Source organism: Folsomia candida, unplaced genomic scaffold (assembly GCF_002217175.1).
Source record: "Folsomia candida strain VU population unplaced genomic scaffold, ASM221717v1 Fcan01_Sc006, whole genome shotgun sequence".
In the NCBI taxonomy this organism is placed as follows: domain Eukaryota; kingdom Metazoa; phylum Arthropoda; class Collembola; order Entomobryomorpha; family Isotomidae; genus Folsomia; species Folsomia candida.
Window position 1 is genome coordinate 10,161,486 of NW_019091198.1, and position 20,698 is coordinate 10,182,183.

Here is a 20,698-nt window from a genome sequence, read left to right on the forward strand (position 1 = left end):
GGGCAGAGTTGAAGGGTCAACGGGCAACGGCGTGGTCACCGCAAACAACTAAAAATCCCGGCCCTTTTCACCCAAAGGGACCCATGGGTGAGTAGTAAGTGAGGCGGTAAGGGTCCTGTAAAGGGAGGTTTGGTAAATGAGATAAAATTGATGTGGAAAAGGTGCCTACGAAATGTGTGAACGGCCTTTGAACACATTTTGCAAGTAGATTCGTTCAACATTTCTTACCTGCCGTGCTGCTGGTCTTCTTGGTTTGTTTCGCATAAACCAAACCAATGAACCATTATTGACTTGTAATAATTGAAGAGTTTAGTTAGTTCTTTGAGGAGGCCTTTCCAATCAAAGTTTATCGAAAGTATATACATCGAAAATTGTCAGTATTTAGCGAAAAAGAGTGTGTAGGAGGTAGTTATTTAGACAGGTTGGGAAGGAGGTAAGAATTTCAAACCACTTGCGTTATTATTGCAACTAGAATTCTGATTGACTGCTTGTTTGCTGCAGTTGCGGTGGGCAAACCTTTGACATAAGAGGAGACTAAATGGGGAAGAAATTGCGACAAGACGCAGGTAAGGAGAAAAGTCTTTATCTGTGTGTTTTTTTAAATCTTATTGGATATTGAGTAGTAATTTCCAATTATTGCGACTATTTTGCTTGTTTAACGATGTATTGAATCTATAACTTAGTTTCTCGCTGAATGACCAAATTTGAAGTTTTGGACCGTGTAGAACATTCCGGGGGGATGGAGAAGAACAGTCGAGACGATCATCATCCAGGTGAGGGAGGTGGAGATGAGAACGTTCCTCCACCAACCTTAGCCGCTGCTGGTCAAGAAGATGCGGAATATAATTGTGGCGATGAAGGTGGTGAAAATGCCGGCTACTCTGAAGAAGATCAGGAGGAGGATCCAGACGCCGATCCAAGCAACAGACTAAAAATATGTGATGTGCGAGGGGGCGGAGGTCTAGATGAGAATGGGGACAATAATGAAGAGGAAGATGACGAAGATATGAGTAATATGGCTTCCTTGGGGGTGGCAAATAACTTGTCCTCTCTAAAGATGGAGGTAGACTGTGACGAGGACAATGATAATTCTTCCACCGGGTCGACATCCTCTCCCACGGTCAAGAATCAACTCGACTCTTATTTAGGTCTTCTAGAGAGAGACCAACAACAACTCAATACGCTTATGGTACTTAAGGAACGAGAGTGGGATGCCATCCTAAAGCTAAAAAAGTTGAAGGAAATTAAAATTGCGAGAATCAAGAGGAGGCGAGCATTGGACGAAATGTTGGGAACTTCTTCGCTTTCGACCAGTGGTGGTGGTACTGTATGTGAAAGAGTCTCGCTGGACAAGAATCGTCGTAATAGTTGTAATAGCAACAATGCAGCAAGTTCAAAGGTGTTCCGGCAAAAATTAATTGTAGCCGAGAGTTGTTTAAGAGTGGGAAATAAGAGGGAGGTGGAAGTTAGGAATAATATTCGTACTTTAGAAAAAGATGTTCATGACTTGGCTAAAGAAGTGTTTACTGCCGAACAGCAAGAGAGGTCACTAGACTTTGAAGATGATCAACCCCGACTGGACGAGGCCCAGACGACGACCGAAGGGGCTTTCTTGGCCAGTAACGCTCTTAAAAGTTTGGTGAAATTCAGAACTACGGGACACTCGCCAGGATCAGTGACTTCCTCTCCCAAAATTGTGGGAGAAGGACGACAGGGCCCAAAAGTTGATGTTACTGCACTCATAGCAGACTATAGGTTTGTGCCCATACTTTAATTATTTAGGATTGAAATAAATTAAAGTGGTGGCATATTACTTTATTGTTTAAATTAATTACAGGTTAAAAACAGATTACGACAAGGAATCGCCTATGCGAAGGTCTATCACCTCCAATTCCACCCTCCCTTCACTGACTCAATGTACAGGCGTTAGTTTCACAGATATATTGTCAAAAATAAAGACTCGATATGAAAAAGATAAAGAGATAACTGCAAGTCCCCCGTCCATGGTCGCCACCCCTCTCAATAATATTAAGCAGTCTGTTCAAACGAGTACTAAGGCTAAAGGGGCTGCTTCCTCTGCTAACACATTACTATCAGGAAGTAAACCACCTGCTGGGACAACCTTGGCTAAATTACTATCAGCTAATAATGGAAACTCCATGAATCGTGCATTGGAAGACTCTGCTGTTGTATATAACCATAAACCTGTCGCGAATAACGCGTCATCAGCTACTTCTGAGAAGAATTTGTCACTATCAAATCTGCTGGCTTCCTCCAAGGCGAGTCTTTAATAAGTGTACAATAAATTAACTCTAAAGTCATTGTTATCATAACATGTGGAATTATTCTCATAGAGTCGTGATGAGTCCGTAAAGAAGAAATCAGACGCTGCTGCCGTCCCACTGTGTCAAGGATGTCACGCTAATAAAGCTCAATTCGTATGTGCTGGGTGCGGGAACCAATGGTATTGTTCGAGAGAGTGTCAAGTAAGTTTTATTTTTGTTTACGTAAAAAATCACAGATTTAAACTCTTCTGTTCGAACTTCTTAATATAATCTATAATTTCCTAATTTTTTTTAGGTCGCTGCTTGGGATGATCATGCGGAAACCTGTTCAGGGTAACTCTTACTACACGCTACACGCTAAGTCACCGGAACCATGCAGATGATATGCTATTAATCATACCTATCTGAGCTCCGTGTGCATCGGTCATAAATTACCAGTTTGTTTTTCCCTTGCATTTCCTTCCCTTTCGTTTCCTTCCTTTGTGTTTAAATTTTGCTGATATTTTTATTTCAAATAATTGTTTGTTTTTAAGCTTTGACTTCATACATTGTATTATAGTACCTCAATTCAACGTCCATTATGTATTATCATATGAATAGGTTTCTCTGCTAGTCATGAACTCGAATAACTAAATTGTTAGGACATAAATTGACTCAAATTGTAGAAAATGTCCCAAAACTGATCTATATCTCTCCATATATTTGGTGATTTTTTTTTGTTAGACTAGCCAGGCTTCTATACGCCGGAGCAAATGCAAAGAAACAACAATTTTTGACCAAACTCGGTAATTCGGTACACGGATCGATACGTATCTATACGACCATATAATTTGATCATACTGATATATACATAAAATCATAATTTGAATGTTCTTTTCTAGGTTTAAGAATGATCATATTTCCAATTTCATCTGCATAGAGGATTTAACCCTAGTAGAATTAATAAAGCGTTTCCTGTAAAAAAGTAAGGGCTTTTACATACTTCCAAATACCAGGGTAGGATTAAGAACGAACTATTTTTAAAATTTGGATGTAAAGCCATTTACTTTTTTACATTCAGAATTGCTTACTATTTCCTCATGTTTATTTACCTGTCTGACGGTATTAGTCGCCGATTTAATGGTCACATTTGGTCAATCCTCCTCTTTTTTCGGTGCATTACATGTGAATAATAATGATGTGAGTTTTTGTATGTTATATATGTTCATTCTACAGAGTGACATTTTTGTAAGTCCCAACACACAATAATAAAATGATAAAAATGCAAACAACCCAGCTCGTGCATTCGTTCCAATTTCTAAAGTACATGTAAATTAAAAAGTAATATATCGTCATATTTAGGTCTTAAGAATAAATAAATACATAACCAGAGAACCACATTATTTAAGGAATAACAATATTTTATAACAATACATGTAATGTAAGAAATAAAAATAATTATATATTTATCAAGACAAAGAGAGAGAGGTTTATAATAAAATCTCAGATAACATAAATATACAAAATGAATACAATGTATACCCTCTAGTATATTTATCATGAATGAAATGACGTCTCATTGTCATGTTGCACAACCCCGTGAAAACAATACGAACGTATAAAAAAATTCCATCAAATTTGGAACAATCATTGGTAATCAAGGGAGCTTATCATCACGATAAAATCAGCAATGCCCAGTAACCCGAGTTGCTGGGTGAACAAAGACGGGTGGTGGTGCGGTGGTGGGGGTTAGATGACGCTGCCATCCAGCTCGACCCCAGCGCCACCCGCTTCTCCTTCTTATGACGGAGGCCTCTGTTTTTGAGAGTGAGTGAGTCAAGCCGAGAAGGAGCCATTTTCACCAACCAACCACCCAGCCGACAGACAATTACACCACCACCACCGCTACTTTACTTACTTGCCTAGCAGTCCATATAGCAGAGAAGAATATAATCCACAACATCAGTCAGCCTCTTGTTCTCTCCTATACCTTTTCGCTGCTAGTAGTGGACGTCTCCTAAACCGACCACGGAATCTCCTCCTCCTCTTCCTCCTCCTCCAAAGAGTACTGAGATTACGCTGGGAAAAGGTCGTGGTCAAGGGTCACACGTTGTTCCCCTCCTCCAGTTTCCGTCTCGGCGTGGGTTTGATTGAGTGAGTCGTCGCCTCCTCCCTCTGCTACTAGCAACCTACCACTTCTACTACCTACCTATTATCAACCACTACAAGTCCTTTACAATGAGTGAGGCTGATAAACTCAACATTGATAACATCATCTCCCGGCTGCTTGAAGGTAAGGGAGTGGGGACTTGGATAAGAAGGTGGAAGTTTGGGTGGGAGAGGTTTATTATTATGTTGACGATCTTGTTTTTTTTTTCGTTTGTCAACAGTGCGGGGATCGCGACCTGGGAAGAACGTCCAATTAACCGAGACTGAGATTCGGAACCTGTGTTTGAAGTGTCGTGAAATATTCTTGTCGCAACCCATTCTTCTGGAGTTGGAGGCTCCATTGAAAATCTGCGGTGAGTCGTCGGGGTTCATATTCTTGTTATTTAGTAGTGACGATTTGAGGTTTTATTGTAATGTTTATGTTTACAGGTGACATTCATGGTCAATACTATGACTTACTACGCTTGTTTGAATATGGGGGGTTTCCACCAGAGTCAAACTACTTGTTCTTGGGCGACTACGTAGATCGTGGTAAACAATCACTGGAGACTATTTGTCTGCTGTTGGCTTATAAGATCAAGTACCCTGAGAATTTTTTCTTGTTGCGGGGAAATCACGAGTGCGCTAGCATCAACCGCATTTATGGATTCTATGATGAGTGTAAGAGAAAAATGAGTTTAATGATAAAATTGAATATTTTTTTTTCTACCGGCCGGCTATATTTTTTTTTATATTTAATTCGTTATTTTAGGCAAACGTCGCTACAACATCAAGCTATGGAAGACTTTCACAGATTGCTTCAACTGTCTTCCAGTCGCTGCGATTGTGGATGAAAAGATTTTTTGTTGTCACGGTGGGTTGAGCCCAGATTTACAATCTATGGAGCAAATTCGCCGTATCATGCGGCCCACGGATGTTCCTGACCAAGGATTGCTTTGCGATTTGCTTTGGTAAGATATGATTTAGGTTTTTAGCCACATAATAACATCAGTGACACTGGAGTAATAATTAAAAAGATAACCAATTGTATTATATTAATTGTTATTTGTATTATAGGTCCGACCCGGATAAGGATACCATGGGATGGGGAGAAAACGACCGAGGTGTTAGTTTCACGTTTGGTGCGGAAGTTGTTGCAAAGTTTCTGCACAAACATGATTTTGACTTGATTTGCCGTGCACACCAGGTATGATCACTATCATTAAATTATAATCATTTACCATCAATCGCCATTCAGTAATTTGATGTTTGTTCTATAACTCAATTCTTATCTTATAGGTTGTGGAAGACGGTTATGAATTTTTCGCTAAGCGTCAACTTGTAACGTTGTTCTCAGCACCAAATTATTGTGGCGAATTTGATAATGCCGGTGCAATGATGAGTGTAGATGAGACTCTTATGTGCTCATTTCAAATTTTGAAGGTATAGCAATACATGATACTCATTGATATTATCCACCATGGATGCTCAAATATCTCTGGATGTTCTAATGCAACAATTTTTTAATGTAATTCCACAGCCGGCAGATAATAAGAAAAAGTTCCCATACGGAAGTTTGAATTCAAGTCGGCCTGTTACCCCACCACGCGGAGCAAATACGAAAAACAAGAAAAAATAATTGATAGTGGTAGGCTAGAATCTCTTTGAAAAGAAAATTGATTTATATGTAATTCTCCAACAATTTTTTTCTCCATCCCAACATTCATTCTTAACTTTTCTAATTACCCATAAATTTTCCCCTTGTACTGAAATACGTAAATTTATTTACAGAAAATCATACCCTCTCTACGTTAATTTCTGAGCCTAATCTTACAGGCTACAAACAACTCATAGTATATAAAATGTACATAGATACAACAACCTTTGTGACGGTCTAGCACACAGACAATTTCGTTTTTCAGTTCAAATTGTCAACATGATTCTGTCGAGTCGAGTCGGGGGGTCGGTCTATATGACCTACAGTTGAGGGTCGTCGTCATCATTGTCATCAAAGCTTTTACACAACAACGAACGATTACCTCTCGTCGATCCCACCTTACCTGATATAGACCGAGTCTCGACTCCTCAACAACCAAAAACAATTTCGACTACCGCCTACACTTAATTATATATTACATATAATATATTATAATGTATCTACCCCACACCTATCTTTACTTATCTACCGCCAAATACCCACCATTAATGTTGCCGCATTAATTTTAATTTTGATCCTACTCCTCCCACTACAAATCCCAGTTGACTTAACTAAATATAATTAATTATAAAATGATGGCAGTACCTCTTCCTTTGTTATTAGAACAAAAATGTAATCATGATATATATCTACGACGGGGCAGAGGAAGTTTCCTTTTCATATGTACACACATTACTATGTACTAAATACTACTATACAGAAGTCTCGTATAACCAAATTCGTTCATTGTTCATTTTAAGATGTATTACTGGGCCAAATGAATTCTTTTCCAACATTTTATTATGAGCAGGTATATATGTTGTAACTTGTAGTAATTAATTGCGACTTGTTTTTAAATTGAGATGAACCCATAGATATTTTCAGACATTCCGTGCTAATAATAAAACAAGAATGCGTTCCCGAGTTCTAGCGGATACCGTTATGTATTGTTTGCCTTTGATTTCTTCTTCCAAAGGGATTCAAAGAAATTTCCTACCAGCGAAAATGGTAATTGTTTAAATAAACTAGGTGGAATAAGTGTAATAATCGAATAATAATAATAAACTGAATTACTTATGCCAGTCACAAACAACACATACAAATTCATTCATTTCTTTAAGAATACCCACACTAACAAATTAAACACTGGATCGGTGGGTCGTTAACTTGCTTTATTCGATTCTATTTACATTAAAACATTACATTATTATTAAGTACAAGGGTTAAAATTTTGAAATAATTATTACGCATTCCTGACTTTTTTAAAATAAATATATTTTTATGAATTAAGCACAGGTACAGTAGGTATGTTGTAGGTTGTATTCTTAAAAGTAGTTTTACCCAAATAGTAGGTACATACAATCTCAAATTTTGAATATATTTTGAACAAGAGTTTAAAGTACTAATAATGATTAGATTGAACACCTAATTTAGATGAATGATGATGATTTGTGACTGAACTATATAATCTGAATGTAGTAGTCGATGAGTTTTGCTCATTAAGTTTCATCTTCGTCTTCATCACTGCTCGCTGGTACTAGAACGATATCATGGCCCGGAAACTGGTGGTATATATCGTATGGTTTATTCAATTTGTCGTACAAATCTCGCATTCTTTTCCGAGATGGAGGCTTTACCACCTGAACGACATTTTCGATGTCTTCTTCATCCTGCTCCACGAATTTTTTCTTTTTGGTACGAACAGGCAATCGAGAATCCTTAGCAGGTGGTGGCAATGCTGGTTGTGGTGCCGATAGATTCGGAAGATTCGGAGTATGATCTAAATCTGGGACAAGACTTGGAATATCGACAGCCGCTTCACTTTGCAGTTCTGCATTTCTCATGCGTTCATGTGGTAGTGGATGGGCTGTCCTGTTGTTAACCATGGGGGCAGCTACAGGTATTCTCATTTGATGTATAGGGTTTGGTGGCGGAGCTACAGATGAGACGTTACTGATGGCGTTTGAGGACGATCCGGTGGAGCCGGATGAACCATTGTCTATTAAATCGGCTGGCTCAATGTATTTAGCTGCCAGTAATAATGTTGCTTCGAGTTGTTCATTTTTAACGCTGATGATCACCGGCCTAAGCACACCAATAAGGATTGAATCAATCAGTAAGAATGCAGTGATTTCTAGAGAACATTAATACTAATATTTTTATTAACCAATCGATAGTTACACTTACTCCTGATGACCCTGAAAATGAATCGCCATTGACAATTTCATATGCTCAGCGAGTGCAATAAAAGTCTTGAAATCCTTTAGCTGGAAAGTCACCTCAGTCTCCACATTTATCGAGATTCTGTCAAACGCGTGTGAGCTGACGGATAGTTCGGTGTAAAGCTTTCCCTCTGAAATAGAAACATGTATTTGTTTAGTCTATCCCACATGTTTCAGTTTCCTAATCATAAATTAATGATTAGTGAGAGATTTCGCTGTGACATACCCTTCCTCATCAAATCTGTAGCACAATTCTTCAAAACAATATTGTTTCTAAGCGCCTTTAACGTGAGATCAATGAGGCCCTTGCCATGGGAGAAATTGCTAAGAGTAGTATTCATGAATTTTGGATCGGTGCGAATCCAGTTTGCTAATTTATCTGGGTCATAGTCTGTACGCAACTCATCCTCGTTATCCAACAATTTGATTGTGTATCTAATTTCTGCAAGTGTTTTACAGCCCATCGTAATAGTAATGACATCGTTACCATCCTCAAATACAATGTCGCAAAATAAACAACTCTTGATGAATTTCAAGGACCTAAAAGGCTTCACAATACATTTCGCTGGAAGCTTAAAAATTTTGTTGCATCCTCGAGGTACGCAGAAGCTGTATAAGAAAGTCAAAAGTAAGCAAATATTATCAATTAAAGATAACTCACTCAAATCCAAATAATTCCGATTTCTTACTTTTGGAAGAACGTGTTATAAAAAATAGCAGTTGCGGCCCCCGATAACGAAGCGTTGAAAACTGTAAGTGTAAGCGTTCTTTCGGTGAAAGCAAAATGAACTTCTTCATCTCCAATCGTTGCCAATGCCGTTATTATTCGACTCCACGCTAATCAAAAACCAAACATAATTTAAAAAATAATTATTAATAATTGGTCATTTAATTCTACTCTATATTCTGATGTTATTAAATTAATGATTTAAAAACTCACATGCCAAATTGACACCATCAATTCTACACTTCATTTTCCAAGCTTAGTTTGAGTTCAACAATCGAACAATGGCTTTTCAAAAACTGTTGAGTAAACTCGGCTGAAGGATGTGAAAGTTAAGAACCTGAAAAGGACAAATAAAATGAGGTCCAAATTTTAGAAAAGGTAGAACCAACTTATCAACCACCACATTAGACGGATTAGATTATCAGATATGAGTTTTATGCACTTACCTTTCACCTTTTAGTCTGGAGCCTCACTCATCCAACTTATTTAATTTCTCGTACCTTATCTACCTACAATAATTAAACTTTGAGCAACTCATAGTCACGAAATAAAAATTACACGGACCGAGTTCACTCACAGTCGAACCAGGTGAGTGAGTTGAGTTTGTGGACTTTTCGTTTTCGTTTCCCAGTCGACTTTCGTTCTCAAAGTGAGTTACCGCCCGTACGAATGGATTGGATTGTGTATCGTGAAATATTACTGTGTTGTATGTCAGCATAATTAATTAACTCTGATTGTTAATTGCAACTAAATAAAATCGCTATAACCATGATATGCATGTTAAACTATTTTGATAAGTACTGTCTGGATATAAAAAATCCGAAAGGTGGATACCTAATAATTTCCCCAAGCAAGTAGATTTATGAACTATTTTAATTCGAGGCTGGAGAATTCCTTCATATGCATAAAGGTGATATATAGAAAATAATGTGACGGAAAACTAAAACAATAGCATGTAATAATGCGAATAAATTTGATTGGGCAACAGCATGTTTATAACATCACGTCAAAGTAGTTATTTATTCATTAACAAATTGAAAAAATCATTCAAAATTTCATTCGATGGGGGAATTGCCCGGTACGAAGGTAAAAGGGAGAAGAAAGATATTTGAACAGCAGTTTCTTTTCTGGGTTAGCTTTTAGGGCAACGATGAGCTGTTTATCCATCTCCACCTGGGAAAGTAGTTGTGAATTATATTATTATTGGTCTATTTTTTTGTAGTGATATATAGTTTTAAACAGATTTGATGAATTCGTACCTGATCGGTCTTTCTATGTTCCTTCAGGCTGTATCCAGACTTTTCCGCAGCGAAGATGTCCCCTTGTTGGGCCTTGCGCAATTTCTTGGTCTCTTTCTTGTCACGACGGAAGTAGGTATCGTCGTACTTCTCTGGTACCTTCACCTTGGAAATGTCAATCTTTGTCGATGTTGCGATCACGTATCGCTGATTGACGCGACGAAGTGGAACGCTGTTGATCTTAAATGGACCTAATAGGTAAGTAAAAGAAATTGTTTTATATCCACTCAACCACGTTCGTATAATATTAACAGTACATAATGATAGTTGAAACTCACCAGTAACCAAGAGAAGTCCGGATTTCAATTGCTTCAAGAGAACAACCCTGCGACCGGCGTGACGACCAGCAACGAGAATACAAATGGTTCCAGGAACCAAAGATCCCCTCAACTTCTTTTTGCTAACCACGTTGTTTCTGGTGACCTTCTGTCGCTTAAAACCAGTAGCCGTTGGGTAATAACGCTTGGATTTAACAAGGTTGACCTTTCTCGTTCCTCCATTCTTCTCGCCCCCAACCTTCTTCTCAACAATGGTTGGCTTCTTTACCGCAACCTGTCAAGAAAAGGTGAAATATGTAGGTAATTCCTTCATAAGTGATAAGATACATAATACTCTAGGAAGTAGTCAATCAATCAACTAGTTTAGCCGGTAACAACACCGGCTAAATTACTGCTTGCTTATCCACCATTCCCATCTCCACAATATTAATCCCACCTCATCAAATTAATCAATTATCAAAATAAACCTCGCACCGGCACTCAAAAATAAACAGGTAAAAATTCAAACTGTTCCATGCCTTATAAAACAAAACCCCCCAAATTCCCCTTACCTTCTTAGGATTGACGATAGCACGCTTGGCCCAGATTCCCTTCTTGTGGTACATCGTAGACCTACCGAACCTATGAATGCCGGGGATAAGGATGGGATTTTTGTGACCCGACTTGGGCTTTCCGTTCTTTCGTGTCGCAACCATTTCGACCCTGAAAAACATGTAAAAAAAAGTTGTATAACCTGCTCCCACACACAGCTTAATTACACAATGACTTGGGAGTGGGGGTGGTCAAGGGGGACCAGTTTTCGTACCTTTTCTCGCTCCTTTATCACTCGAGAGGATGAATGGTGTTGAGCAGACTGATGAGAAGAGGAATAGTGACGGCGTGCTCGTGGTGGCCAGGTTGGAGTAGTGTTGAGCCGAGGGTTTCTCCATCCGCCCGCCTCCACCGTCCGCACACAGAGGGCGATCCGCTCCCCAATCTCAAAGGAGAATGAGAGGCGACTTGAGACGGGCTGATGTTTTCTTCTCCAACTTCTGTCAACAAAATCTCACATGTGTCATCCAATTGTTTAGCTATTAATTAAAAATTATTCGTATTTTGGAATTTGTGGGGTTATCAAATCTAACAGGTAAGCATTTAATATCATCTTGGGAGTATTGGAATAGGTAGTGATATACTTTATGCAATGTTTTTGTGGTGTGTAATGTATTGTGTTTATAATGTGGGAGTTTTTTTGCACTTAATTAAACTAATCATTCACCATTTAAGATGACTATTTAGGTGGGAATAAATCAAGGAGGGTGGATAATGCAAAGTTTTAGTGTAGTTAGTTTAGTGTTTAAAGACATTTAAAGTTTAAATTATGCGGAGGTATCATTAGCGAAAGAAATTTAAGTGTGTACTTACTTTTTGATTCATTGCAGTTTGATAAGTATCTGTAAACATGTCATCCTTTGGGGCCAGCATGGAGACTTCGCCTCGACCTATGAATACCGTCGTGGATGTCGCAATTCTCCAAAAACTGGCGCATAAGGATATTGTCGCACTGTTACAAAAATGTCAAGGAGATAAGGTATGCTTACTGTTTAATGATAACGAAATAATCATGAATATTATAAGGAATATTTGCTTCTGAATTGATCACAGGCCTTAGTATGGGACCGGGCTTTGGCCAACCCAATGAATCTGATATTGAAACATTCAGACCTTAAAGAACAAGGAGTCGTCAGAATGTTGTCGCTCGAACAAGGGCAAATCCCTAGTACAGATATGCCAGAAACGATCATATTCATTTGTCGTCCGTTAGTTCATCTGATGAAGTTGGTGGAAAGTGCGATTCGAAAAGAGGAAAGTGCTCGACGAAGGAAACGGTTTCACTTGTTCTTTCTCCCAAGATCTTCTACATTATGTGTTAAATGGTTAGAGGTGAGAAAGATGAATATTTTATGTAATCATGTATATGGTAATTAATTTCTTTCCCTTGTTTGTGCATTCATTATTTTAGGATCAAGGAGTCATTTCTAGTCTGCAGTCTGTCGAAGAACTTCCAATTTTCCTCTTTCCTTTGGATAAAGATGTGATATCTATGGAACAAGAATATGCTTTCAAAGATTTCAAATTGGACGTGGATCCTACAGGATTATACCATGTGGCCAAAGCTATAGTTTATCTGCAAAAAACGTACGGCGTACCTTCAAGAGTTTTTGGTCTGGGTCATGCCGCAAAACAAGTCCATGAACTTATTCATTCCGTTAAGTTAGAGAGTGGAGCATTTAAACCTCAGGTGCATACATTTTTTATAATCAATTTATCAATATGAGCATCTAGAATTAATCTTGTTTTCCATAAAGGTTTCTGGAACAACTATTGATTGTTTATTCCTAATTGATCGCGAGGTAGATTTACTTTCTCCCGTAGTCACCCAGCTAACTTATGAAGGATTGATAGATGAATTTTATGGAATCAATAACAGTAATATTTTATACATCACACCAAATTTATACAAATGTTGAACTCAAAATTAATTATATGAATAATTTAAATTTCCAGATCAAGTGAAATTTCCCGAGGAAAAGTTTGGTGAAGCAAAAACAATGCTTCTCAACTCGACAGAAAATTTGTACGTTGAGCTTCGAGATAAAAACTTTAGTGCAATTGGTGGAGTCCTTCGTTCTAAAACTGCAGAGATTCAAGAGATTTTCAGACAGAAGGAGAGAGGAGAAATGACCATGGGGGAAATGAAAAGATTGGTGCAACAGTTGCCGGCTGTGAACGCATTAAAGCAGTCATTATCAGACCGTGAGTTCAAACTAGTGTTTCTCACGGGTTCGGGTCCTTACTTCGGGTTTCGGGTTCGGGTTCGGGTTCGGGTTCTGCTTCGGATACGAAATTTAAGAACCCGAAACTTTCGGGTTCGGGTCCGAAAAATGTCATGTCAAAATTTCGGGTTCGGGTCCGAAAAATGTCATGTCAAAATTTCGGGTTCGGGTCCGAAAAATGTCATGTCAAAATTTCGGGTTCGGGTCGGGTTCGGGTACGGATTAAGAACCCGAAACCCGAATCAAACTTTTTTGGATCGATATCACAAAAAGATATTAGAAAAATTGTTGAACTACATGTTCTTCAGCGGTTGCAATACTGAAGTAAGTAATTCCAATTTCTAGTTGTCTTAAATTCGTTTAATTTCAATGATTTCCAAAAAGGTAAACGATTTACAAGAGCCTGATTCAATTAGTGTTACGGTGCGAACTATAAAAGAAATCGAATTTTTATCCTAATTTTGCTATGCAATTACCTGAATCATACCTAATGATATAAGTAATAATATTGGAAACGTCAAACTGGAAACAATTATCCAATTTTGGACTGATTTTCAAATTTCTAAAGGTCTCGGAAAGCCATTCTGGGGCAGTTTTTGAAATATTATAAATATTGTTGATTTTTAAGCTTTTAAATAATTTTTAAGTACAAATTCAGCCCATGCCTTAAAATTAAAAATATTTTCGGGTTTTCGGGTTCGGGTTTCGGATTTGAACTGCCAGTTCGGGTTCGGGTTCGGGTCCCTGCAAACGGGTACGGGTTCTTCGGGTTCGGGTTGGCCTCGGGTTTCGGATCAGTGGTACCGGGTTCGGGTTCGGGTTTCGGATTTGCAAGAACCCGACCCGTGAGAAACACTAGTTCAAACTATAATTTATTTAAATGCAAATATGAATTACATCTTATTCTATAGACACTTCCGTTGCGGAACTGATCAAGGCTAAAACCGAAACGGAGGAGTTTCTAAGCAGTTTGGAATGCGAGCAGGAACTTCTTAGTGGAATTGATACAGAAAAGTTGAATACCCACATTGAATATCTGTGTGGGAAGAAAGCTCCACTGAATACGGTTCTGCGTCTTCTTGTCATCCAAAGTAAGTACAACAGTCTCGTACAATAATATAATAATACTGACCTTAAATGTTACTACTATTATGTGTAGGTATTACTAGTGGAGGGTTAAAAGTAAAAATCATGCAACATTACGAAAGGCTACTCATTCAAAATTATGGATTCGAACATTTCTTGACGATCCAAAAACTTTATCAATTGGGACTATTGCGAAGCCAAGTGAGTATTAGTATGATGACTACAATTAGTAATTACTCACCTTACCACTTTCACTAAACTAATTACTAAATGTTTTAATTACAGTCCTCTGCCCAGGCTACGGGAAGCAGATATTCTGTGCTCAAGCGTGCCCTCCAACTTTTTCGCAATGATGTCTCGGAAATAAAACCGGACGATTTCACATATGTTCACAGCATGTAATTCATTAAAACTAAGTTATCTGTATATTAGTACTTCTGTTAACTACATTTCACGAATTATTATATACAGATACGCTCCTTTGAGCATTCGCCTAATTCAGCACAGACTTCGACCTCCACTTTGGGCAACCCTGAAAGACTCGATTCAGACCTTATTGCAAAAACCCGTGATAGATGAGGAGTCAGAGATTCCTCCGATCGGTGGAAATCTATCATCTGCAAAACGGCAACCTAAATTCATCATTGTCGTTTTCATTGGTGGTTGTACTTTTGCCGAAATTTCTGCCTTGAGGTTCCTTGCTCAACAAGATGATGAACGTGAGACACGATATATTATAAACCATCAATTAATTTTGATCTTAAAAATTGCCAATTTTTAACAGTGAGGTTTCTTCATATATGTTTTTAACTTGCAGGTGAATTTCTAGTCGTGACTTCAAAAATTATTAATGGAAATTCATTTCTCAATTCTCTATTAGAACCATAAATAAGAACAAATTAAGGCTATTATTTATTTTATACGTATTTTATCATGCTGCTTTACCCGGTATTTGTTTTTCACAGCGTTATGATAATAAAATAAATATATTTATGGAAACGTTTTCTTATGCAAAAAGTCTGGATTTATTAAATTCCGCAAAAAATTCACTGTATGACCAGATCCACAATATTATATATATATATATTCTCTTTGATTACAAAAATTGTTAGTGTATAGTATACAGCATTTAAATATGTATTATTTTTATGATTGCTTTGCAGTCGGGTATCTGAATCACATTAATTTATTTTCCTTTCTGTTATGTACTTAGGTTTCTGAACATTTGACAGTTACTCGATTGATTTTCATTTCTCAAATTTTTGTAAAACTCAATATTGCCGAATTCGTACTTAAAAAAATGAGAAATCTAGTGAATTTGACATTATTATGTTTCTGTATATAACAAATAAGTAAAATGTTCTCTTTTAAGATTCATACTTCTTTATTGTGATGGAGGAACGACCTCCATCTCGTCCCCACCTCCTTCATCGTCTTCTTCCACCTTCTTGTCCAATGTGGCGAACAGGTTGTCGCAAGAGATCTCAGTTATTCCCTCGTCATCGATTGGGGACTGACAAGATGGTGGTGGTTTCCACAGGACCATGGCTAGTTTGGGCTTGGACGATTCCTCTCGCAAGACTCGTTCCATGACGAAGTCTGTGTTTGGCTTCCTTGATAGGACCCCCCTCAGATCCTCGAGTACATAAAGTTTCGGAGAATTGCTTAAATCTGAATTTCCTTGAACGTTGCGAACAAGATTGTCACCGTCACCCCCGTCATGCTCCCCACAACCACTCCCACCATAGCTACCCGATTCATGCCGTGCTTTCCCAAGAGAATGAGTGAATTGAGAACCTGCACAGTTGAATTCTGATGAACTTATCGTCGTTGGAGGCATGATGTCACTCATTTCCTGGTCCTCCTCCTGCTGTAGATTTGAAAAGTTGTAGCAACTCCCACTAGCTGAGGAATTCACCGTATTGGCAGCAGCACTCGTTGTTGTCGCAAGTTCCAAGGTGCTAATTCCTGAGGATAAGGGGGGGTGAGAATCATCTGGTCTCCATGAAGTAGCACCGTCTTCGATATCAATGGCGTCATCGTATGCGTACAATTTGGGTGGAGGTCTAAATATGTCGATTATCATTTCAATTTCAACTCATAATAATAATAATAGAGTCGTTGAATTAATGGATAGTTGGAAAATTTACCCTTCCAATGCACACACGGAATCTGCCTTTCTCTTCGACCCTGGAAACGGAATCCATTGACACTGAGTTGCAGCAGGGACTACGAATGGGGGAGTTTGATGGGGGCGGACGTATGGTGGGTCCATCTTTCTATTTTCTATTTTTACAAAATTTCAGACCAGACCAGGCCAGCAGAAGCAGTTGGTTCGTTCTGAACGAGAAACTTCTACTCCCGTTCCGCATAAATCTCAAATCCAAATATGCTCACACATTACGCTCTGCCAAAACAACACCAACTCTATGTTCATTTCACTTTCTGGGATCTTCTGTGTTAAGTAAGTTTGCATATAATTAGATTGTTGGTTAACTATGATTAATATGGTTGATGTTTCATGATTAGGAAATAATACTTAATTTATGCTTAGTCAAGGCAAGTCTTTAAAGTTGCATGTTTATTGTTAAGAGCAGTAACGTATTATATTGAGTAAATATCTAGAACTAGAATGTTTTTAGCATAATATAACATTAAACTTATCGATAAATCATAAATAAATAAAAACATAAGATATATCTAAGACATTATGATTAAATACAACAATTACTAATTGTAAGCAGCAGTAGTGCTAACGTAGTTTATATTTTAATTTATAGGGGATGTACTAATTATGATTAATTATTTGGCAAAAACATCGGGCGTGCATTTAGAAACAACCTCTCGGACTAGGTCGTTCAAAGAAATGCCTCCATCCAACCACAGGATTGCCCGGTAATATTTGGTGCGATTCGGTATAAGTTGATCAATCTAGAAAATTAGTATGATCACTAAAATAGTAGAATGAGAATTATTAAGGTTCATAATTAGACTGATAACTAACCATGAATGGGGTCATGTCCGCACACATGGCATCCACCAACTCAGGGCCTGGCATGATTTGTTTGGCCAGTTTTGGGATAGTGAAGAGATATATGCTAACACTAAAAATTGGGTCCTGTAATGAAATAAATTAAGTCACATTAATAGTGAGATATTGAACCACTGTTTTAACAAGAGTCGAAGTGATTACCGTCATTATGTTCTCAGAGACCGGATACAATTCGGTGTATGGCATTTCTCGTGCACCCCCAAAGTCCACAAAATCGACACGGTACATTTCTCCTTTAATTTTAGTTACACGACCCCTATAGTAATCGCCATTATACTCTCCAATTACCATCTCGTCAAGGATGGGTGGGCGTGTCAACTTTTTGACTGCAATGGATTAAGATAGATTACAGTAAACCAGTCGGTAAATAACTCAGCCCGTATCATAGTTTACAAAAAATGCATGTACCTTGTTGCAAGTGGATATTCACCTTGTCCTGAATACCAAAAAGGTCCTCCTCATCTAAGGCGGATGCGACTTGCACCTTATTAATGTTCCAAATATGAGTGGACTTCACTATTGCGCCGTCGACCAAATTCTTGGAGAATTTGCAATTCTGCCACATAAATCTTTTAATCCAAGGTTCTTGAGCAGCATTTTTGACCTCTGCTACAGCGGTAGCAGTACTGGACTCAGCCTGATATTGCGGTTCAGATTGGGTCTTATTCTGAGTTACTCCACCTATAGACGCCTGAGAACTCCTATAATTCCGAGCAGAAGGTTTATTAACTACAGCGGAGCGAATTGGTTTCATCATGTTCAAACTAAACGCAGTAAGTTTTTTACCGTATTTTTGTCGTAGAGCCGGCAAACGGCTTCTCATCTACTTCTTTGTTGTATTTTTTAGCTACTGGGAGATCATGCTTTTGAGCAGCAGTAGCATCTACGACATCAACGCTTTTTTGCTCATCAAGCTTGAGTGTTTCTTCTGCCGTTGTTGTTATCTTAGGCTTTTCCAATTCCAACAGAGGATCAACTTTGTCGGGTATATCCTCAAAGACATGATTTACTACGTCCAACTTCTTAACGCCGGACGCCTGACAATTCCTAGAATTCCGAGCAGGTTTATTAACTACAGCGGATCAAATTGGTTGCATCATGTTCAAATTAAACGCTATAAGTTTGTTACCGTAAGTTTGAGCTGTCTAATGATTTGTCATTTACTTCCTTGTATAAATCCACAGCCTCGAGAAGAGCCTCGTTATATCTGGTGTTGTAAATAGTTGTAATAATATCTTTAATGCAAATAACCCAGGAAAATAACGAGCAAATTATCGATTCTTACGCAGGTGGTTTTGCCAAGACCGTCTCCCGCTGTCCTTGCTCTTGGCGTGTTAAGTCGATGCAATCCGTACTACAAAAGAGCATTCCAGTAATTCGGTGTTGAAATCCCACCAGTTTATTGCAGCAACTGCAGTCAAGGATTTTAAAATGTTGAATGAACGATGAAATCTATAATAAAAATTAATTAACAAAATATTACATTAGTTTAATATATTAATTGTATACGTAATGTGACCATGAAATTGTATCAAACTCACTTCCGATGATAGAGGCGTGTAGCCCGTTCCAAGGTTCAGCTCCATGTCTACAACGTCTAGAACCAACAGAAAATCAGTGGATAATTCAAGTTAATTTATTACAATCCAACAAATTACTGGCCTCACGCACCGCTAAAAAATATTTTCAATCCGAATACCTAGATGGACGATCTGACTGATACATATTACGATAAATAAACTCACAGGATAAGCCCAGATATATCTCACCGTCGAGTCCCTTCTCGTTTCCAGCTTCTAACTAATCAAGATGCGAGATTTTGCAAGAACAAATAAGTGAATAACCTAATTAATAAAACGGGCATGGACCACACCCATGACCGCCATCAATTCATGCAAGCCCTCATACAAAACCTAACTAAGGACTATAGAGTATTGCCACCAGAAAAACGAAGGTCTACTTTTTGTCCCTAGAAAATGTTCATATTTTGCATACTTGATACTCACCTCCCGTACTTATCAAGTTAATTGACAAGTATGCACCTACCTTAACTGCAGCACGTCCCTTCACAACTTTCCCTAAGATTTGTAATACTTTTTCTTAGCCGAAAGAGATGCGGCGAAAAACGATGTGGACTTGACTTGGCAAGAGTGTTCCTTTGAATGTAACGGCCAACCGTCTTTCGGCGTGCTCTCTCACAAACCACGCCGCAAGTGGGCACTTGAGTGAAGCTGTGTGCGGCAATATGAAAAAGCGGGGTGAAAGGCAACATCGTTTGCATAAATAATGTTTGCATAATGTCAAGCAATGAGTGCCAAGCTGCTCACTTATCGCGATCGATTAGCCCGTCTCGAACGATAACATTGAGAACGGATAACGTTTTTTGATTTCTGTTTGAGATATGGCCACCAAATTTTTAAAGTATGTAAGGGAAAGTTAGGTAGCCGACCGTCTAGGTCAAAAGTTACTAATACTTACTTGAGTAATAAAGAGGTCATGTGAGGAGTAGGGTTTTACATTGTCAGTGTCAACGGAATAAATGTCATGTCATGTCATAAATGTCATGATATGTCAATTTGTCAATTTTTTGTCATAAATGTCACAGCTTTAAAATTATGACATTTATGACAAATATGACGGACATTTATGACATTTGTCATAATTGTCATTCTCAGTATGCCCGTGACCAGGTAATCTTGGTAGCAGCTATTAAAACTCCTCTTTCTCTCAATGGAATTCAACGAGTCAACGAATGTTCTTCTTTTATCGCCATCCACTCCTTATTTATATATATCTAACAATTAGTATAACGTCAAATTTAATTACGGCCGTTCATAGTTTCATTCAAGAACTTTAAAGTTAGGAATTTCTTCTTTTCCGCCTGCTTCAATTTTATTTATAGTTCTCTTAGTTTGATTGCCAGGTAAGCCCCCGGTCAACAACTGTAAATATTTAAACGTTGTAAGCATTGCTAGCAGTCATCTCAATTAGTTCTAGTTAGCATTACCAAGTTGGTAGTTTTAGAAAATATGCACCGAGCTGGCTGCAACTTCATGTATATCCTGCTACATGAATTATGTATTGGGATTCGAGTGAATAAATCTAAACTCT

At 38.2% G+C, this 20,698-nt stretch overlaps 6 protein-coding genes across 6 annotated transcripts; 3 read left to right on the forward strand and 3 right to left on the reverse strand.

Annotated features, from left to right (window-relative positions):
- The first annotated feature begins 106 nt into the window (after nucleotides 1-106).
- On the forward strand, nucleotides 107-3,782 carry LOC110850707. Its single transcript, XM_035852998.1, has 6 exons — nucleotides 107-433; nucleotides 502-566; nucleotides 684-1,755; nucleotides 1,838-2,279; nucleotides 2,355-2,486; nucleotides 2,581-3,782. The coding sequence occupies exons 3-6, from the start codon at nucleotides 695-697 to the stop codon at nucleotides 2,620-2,622; spliced, it is 1,677 nt and encodes a 558-aa protein (XP_035708891.1). The 5' UTR covers nucleotides 107-433; nucleotides 502-566; nucleotides 684-694; the 3' UTR covers nucleotides 2,623-3,782.
- Nucleotides 3,783-4,203: 421 nt separating this feature from the next.
- On the forward strand, nucleotides 4,204-7,203 carry LOC110850710 (serine/threonine-protein phosphatase alpha-2 isoform). The gene is made up of 7 exons (XM_022098230.2): nucleotides 4,204-4,557; nucleotides 4,655-4,786; nucleotides 4,863-5,093; nucleotides 5,185-5,383; nucleotides 5,490-5,619; nucleotides 5,712-5,855; nucleotides 5,953-7,203. Exons 1-7 carry the CDS (start codon nucleotides 4,503-4,505, stop codon nucleotides 6,049-6,051), a joined length of 990 nt encoding a protein of 329 aa, XP_021953922.1. The 5' UTR covers nucleotides 4,204-4,502; the 3' UTR covers nucleotides 6,052-7,203.
- Nucleotides 7,204-7,259: 56 nt separating this feature from the next.
- On the reverse strand, nucleotides 7,260-9,682 carry LOC110850708 (cell cycle checkpoint control protein RAD9B). The gene is made up of 6 exons (XM_022098227.2): nucleotides 9,504-9,682; nucleotides 9,271-9,394; nucleotides 9,020-9,167; nucleotides 8,557-8,939; nucleotides 8,296-8,461; nucleotides 7,260-8,193 (listed from the first exon to the last, which is right to left on the reverse strand). The coding sequence occupies exons 2-6, from the start codon at nucleotides 9,302-9,304 to the stop codon at nucleotides 7,608-7,610; spliced, it is 1,317 nt and encodes a 438-aa protein (XP_021953919.1). The 5' UTR covers nucleotides 9,305-9,394; nucleotides 9,504-9,682; the 3' UTR covers nucleotides 7,260-7,607.
- Nucleotides 9,683-10,049: 367 nt separating this feature from the next.
- Nucleotides 10,050-11,569, reverse strand: LOC110850712 (60S ribosomal protein L6). Its single transcript, XM_022098232.2, has 5 exons — nucleotides 11,439-11,569; nucleotides 11,185-11,335; nucleotides 10,634-10,907; nucleotides 10,317-10,546; nucleotides 10,050-10,230 (listed from the first exon to the last, which is right to left on the reverse strand). Exons 2-5 carry the CDS (start codon nucleotides 11,326-11,328, stop codon nucleotides 10,105-10,107), a joined length of 774 nt encoding a protein of 257 aa, XP_021953924.1. The 5' UTR covers nucleotides 11,329-11,335; nucleotides 11,439-11,569; the 3' UTR covers nucleotides 10,050-10,104.
- Nucleotides 11,570-11,620: 51 nt separating this feature from the next.
- LOC110850706 (vacuolar protein sorting-associated protein 33A) lies at nucleotides 11,621-15,538 on the forward strand. The gene is made up of 11 exons (XM_022098225.2): nucleotides 11,621-11,759; nucleotides 12,055-12,203; nucleotides 12,278-12,556; nucleotides 12,636-12,914; nucleotides 12,982-13,102; nucleotides 13,181-13,429; nucleotides 14,361-14,540; nucleotides 14,609-14,736; nucleotides 14,821-14,933; nucleotides 15,007-15,254; nucleotides 15,353-15,538. The coding sequence occupies exons 2-11, from the start codon at nucleotides 12,075-12,077 to the stop codon at nucleotides 15,421-15,423; spliced, it is 1,797 nt and encodes a 598-aa protein (XP_021953917.1). The 5' UTR covers nucleotides 11,621-11,759; nucleotides 12,055-12,074; the 3' UTR covers nucleotides 15,424-15,538.
- A 167-nt stretch (nucleotides 15,539-15,705) lies between these two features.
- LOC110850709 lies at nucleotides 15,706-19,612 on the reverse strand. Its single transcript, XM_035852999.1, has 10 exons — nucleotides 19,594-19,612; nucleotides 19,129-19,184; nucleotides 18,873-19,039; nucleotides 18,717-18,794; nucleotides 18,374-18,634; nucleotides 17,996-18,288; nucleotides 17,729-17,913; nucleotides 17,540-17,653; nucleotides 16,686-17,466; nucleotides 15,706-16,601 (listed from the first exon to the last, which is right to left on the reverse strand). Exons 2-9 carry the CDS (start codon nucleotides 19,171-19,173, stop codon nucleotides 17,338-17,340), a joined length of 1,272 nt encoding a protein of 423 aa, XP_035708892.1. The 5' UTR covers nucleotides 19,174-19,184; nucleotides 19,594-19,612; the 3' UTR covers nucleotides 15,706-16,601; nucleotides 16,686-17,337.
- Nucleotides 19,613-20,698: the final 1,086 nt, after the last annotated feature.

What these genes read in the sequence shown, in the direction of transcription:
- LOC110850708 (XM_022098227.2), bottom strand. Translation starts at nt 9,304, where the DNA reads ATGAAGTGTAGAATTGATGGTGTCAATTTGGCAT. An exon ending in TATAACACGTTCTTCCAAAA is followed by an intron (nt 8,940 to 9,019) that starts GTAAGAAATCGG and finishes TTTCTTATACAG; the next exon opens with CTTCTGCGTACCTCGAGGAT. An exon ending in CATTTTCAGGGTCATCAGGA is followed by an intron (nt 8,194 to 8,295) that starts GTAAGTGTAACT and finishes TGGTGTGCTTAG; the next exon opens with GCCGGTGATCATCAGCGTTA.
- LOC110850709 (XM_035852999.1), bottom strand. Translation starts at nt 19,173, where the DNA reads ATGGAGCTGAACCTTGGAACGGGCTACACGCCTCTATCATCGGAA. An exon ending in GTCTTGGCAAAACCACCTGC is followed by an intron (nt 18,795 to 18,872) that starts GTAAGAATCGAT and finishes TTACAACACCAG; the next exon opens with ATATAACGAGGCTCTTCTCG. An exon ending in TTAGACAGCTCAAACTTACG is followed by an intron (nt 18,635 to 18,716) that starts GTAACAAACTTA and finishes TCGGAATTCTAG; the next exon opens with GAATTGTCAGGCGTCCGGCG.
- LOC110850706 (XM_022098225.2), top strand. Translation starts at nt 12,075, where the DNA reads ATGTCATCCTTTGGGGCCAGCATGGAGACTTCGCCTCGACCTATGAAT. An exon ending in ATTTTATGGAATCAATAACA is followed by an intron (nt 13,103 to 13,180) that starts GTAATATTTTAT and finishes TTAAATTTCCAG; the next exon opens with ATCAAGTGAAATTTCCCGAG. An exon ending in AAAGCAGTCATTATCAGACC is followed by an intron (nt 13,430 to 14,360) that starts GTGAGTTCAAAC and finishes CTTATTCTATAG; the next exon opens with ACACTTCCGTTGCGGAACTG.
- LOC110850712 (XM_022098232.2), bottom strand. Translation starts at nt 11,328, where the DNA reads ATGGTTGCGACACGAAAGAACGGAAAGCCCAAGTCGGGTCACAAAAAT. An exon ending in CGGACTTCTCTTGGTTACTG is followed by an intron (nt 10,547 to 10,633) that starts GTGAGTTTCAAC and finishes CTTACCTATTAG; the next exon opens with GTCCATTTAAGATCAACAGC. An exon ending in AACATAGAAAGACCGATCAG is followed by an intron (nt 10,231 to 10,316) that starts GTACGAATTCAT and finishes CTACTTTCCCAG; the next exon opens with GTGGAGATGGATAAACAGCT.
- LOC110850707 (XM_035852998.1), top strand. Translation starts at nt 695, where the DNA reads ATGACCAAATTTGAAGTTTTGGACCGTGTAGAACATTCCGGGGGGATG. An exon ending in ATCTGCTGGCTTCCTCCAAG is followed by an intron (nt 2,280 to 2,354) that starts GCGAGTCTTTAA and finishes TTATTCTCATAG; the next exon opens with AGTCGTGATGAGTCCGTAAA. An exon ending in ATTGTTCGAGAGAGTGTCAA is followed by an intron (nt 2,487 to 2,580) that starts GTAAGTTTTATT and finishes AATTTTTTTTAG; the next exon opens with GTCGCTGCTTGGGATGATCA.
- LOC110850710 (XM_022098230.2), top strand. Translation starts at nt 4,503, where the DNA reads ATGAGTGAGGCTGATAAACTCAACATTGATAACATCATCTCCCGGCTG. An exon ending in TTGCTTTGCGATTTGCTTTG is followed by an intron (nt 5,384 to 5,489) that starts GTAAGATATGAT and finishes TTTGTATTATAG; the next exon opens with GTCCGACCCGGATAAGGATA. An exon ending in TGATTTGCCGTGCACACCAG is followed by an intron (nt 5,620 to 5,711) that starts GTATGATCACTA and finishes CTTATCTTATAG; the next exon opens with GTTGTGGAAGACGGTTATGA.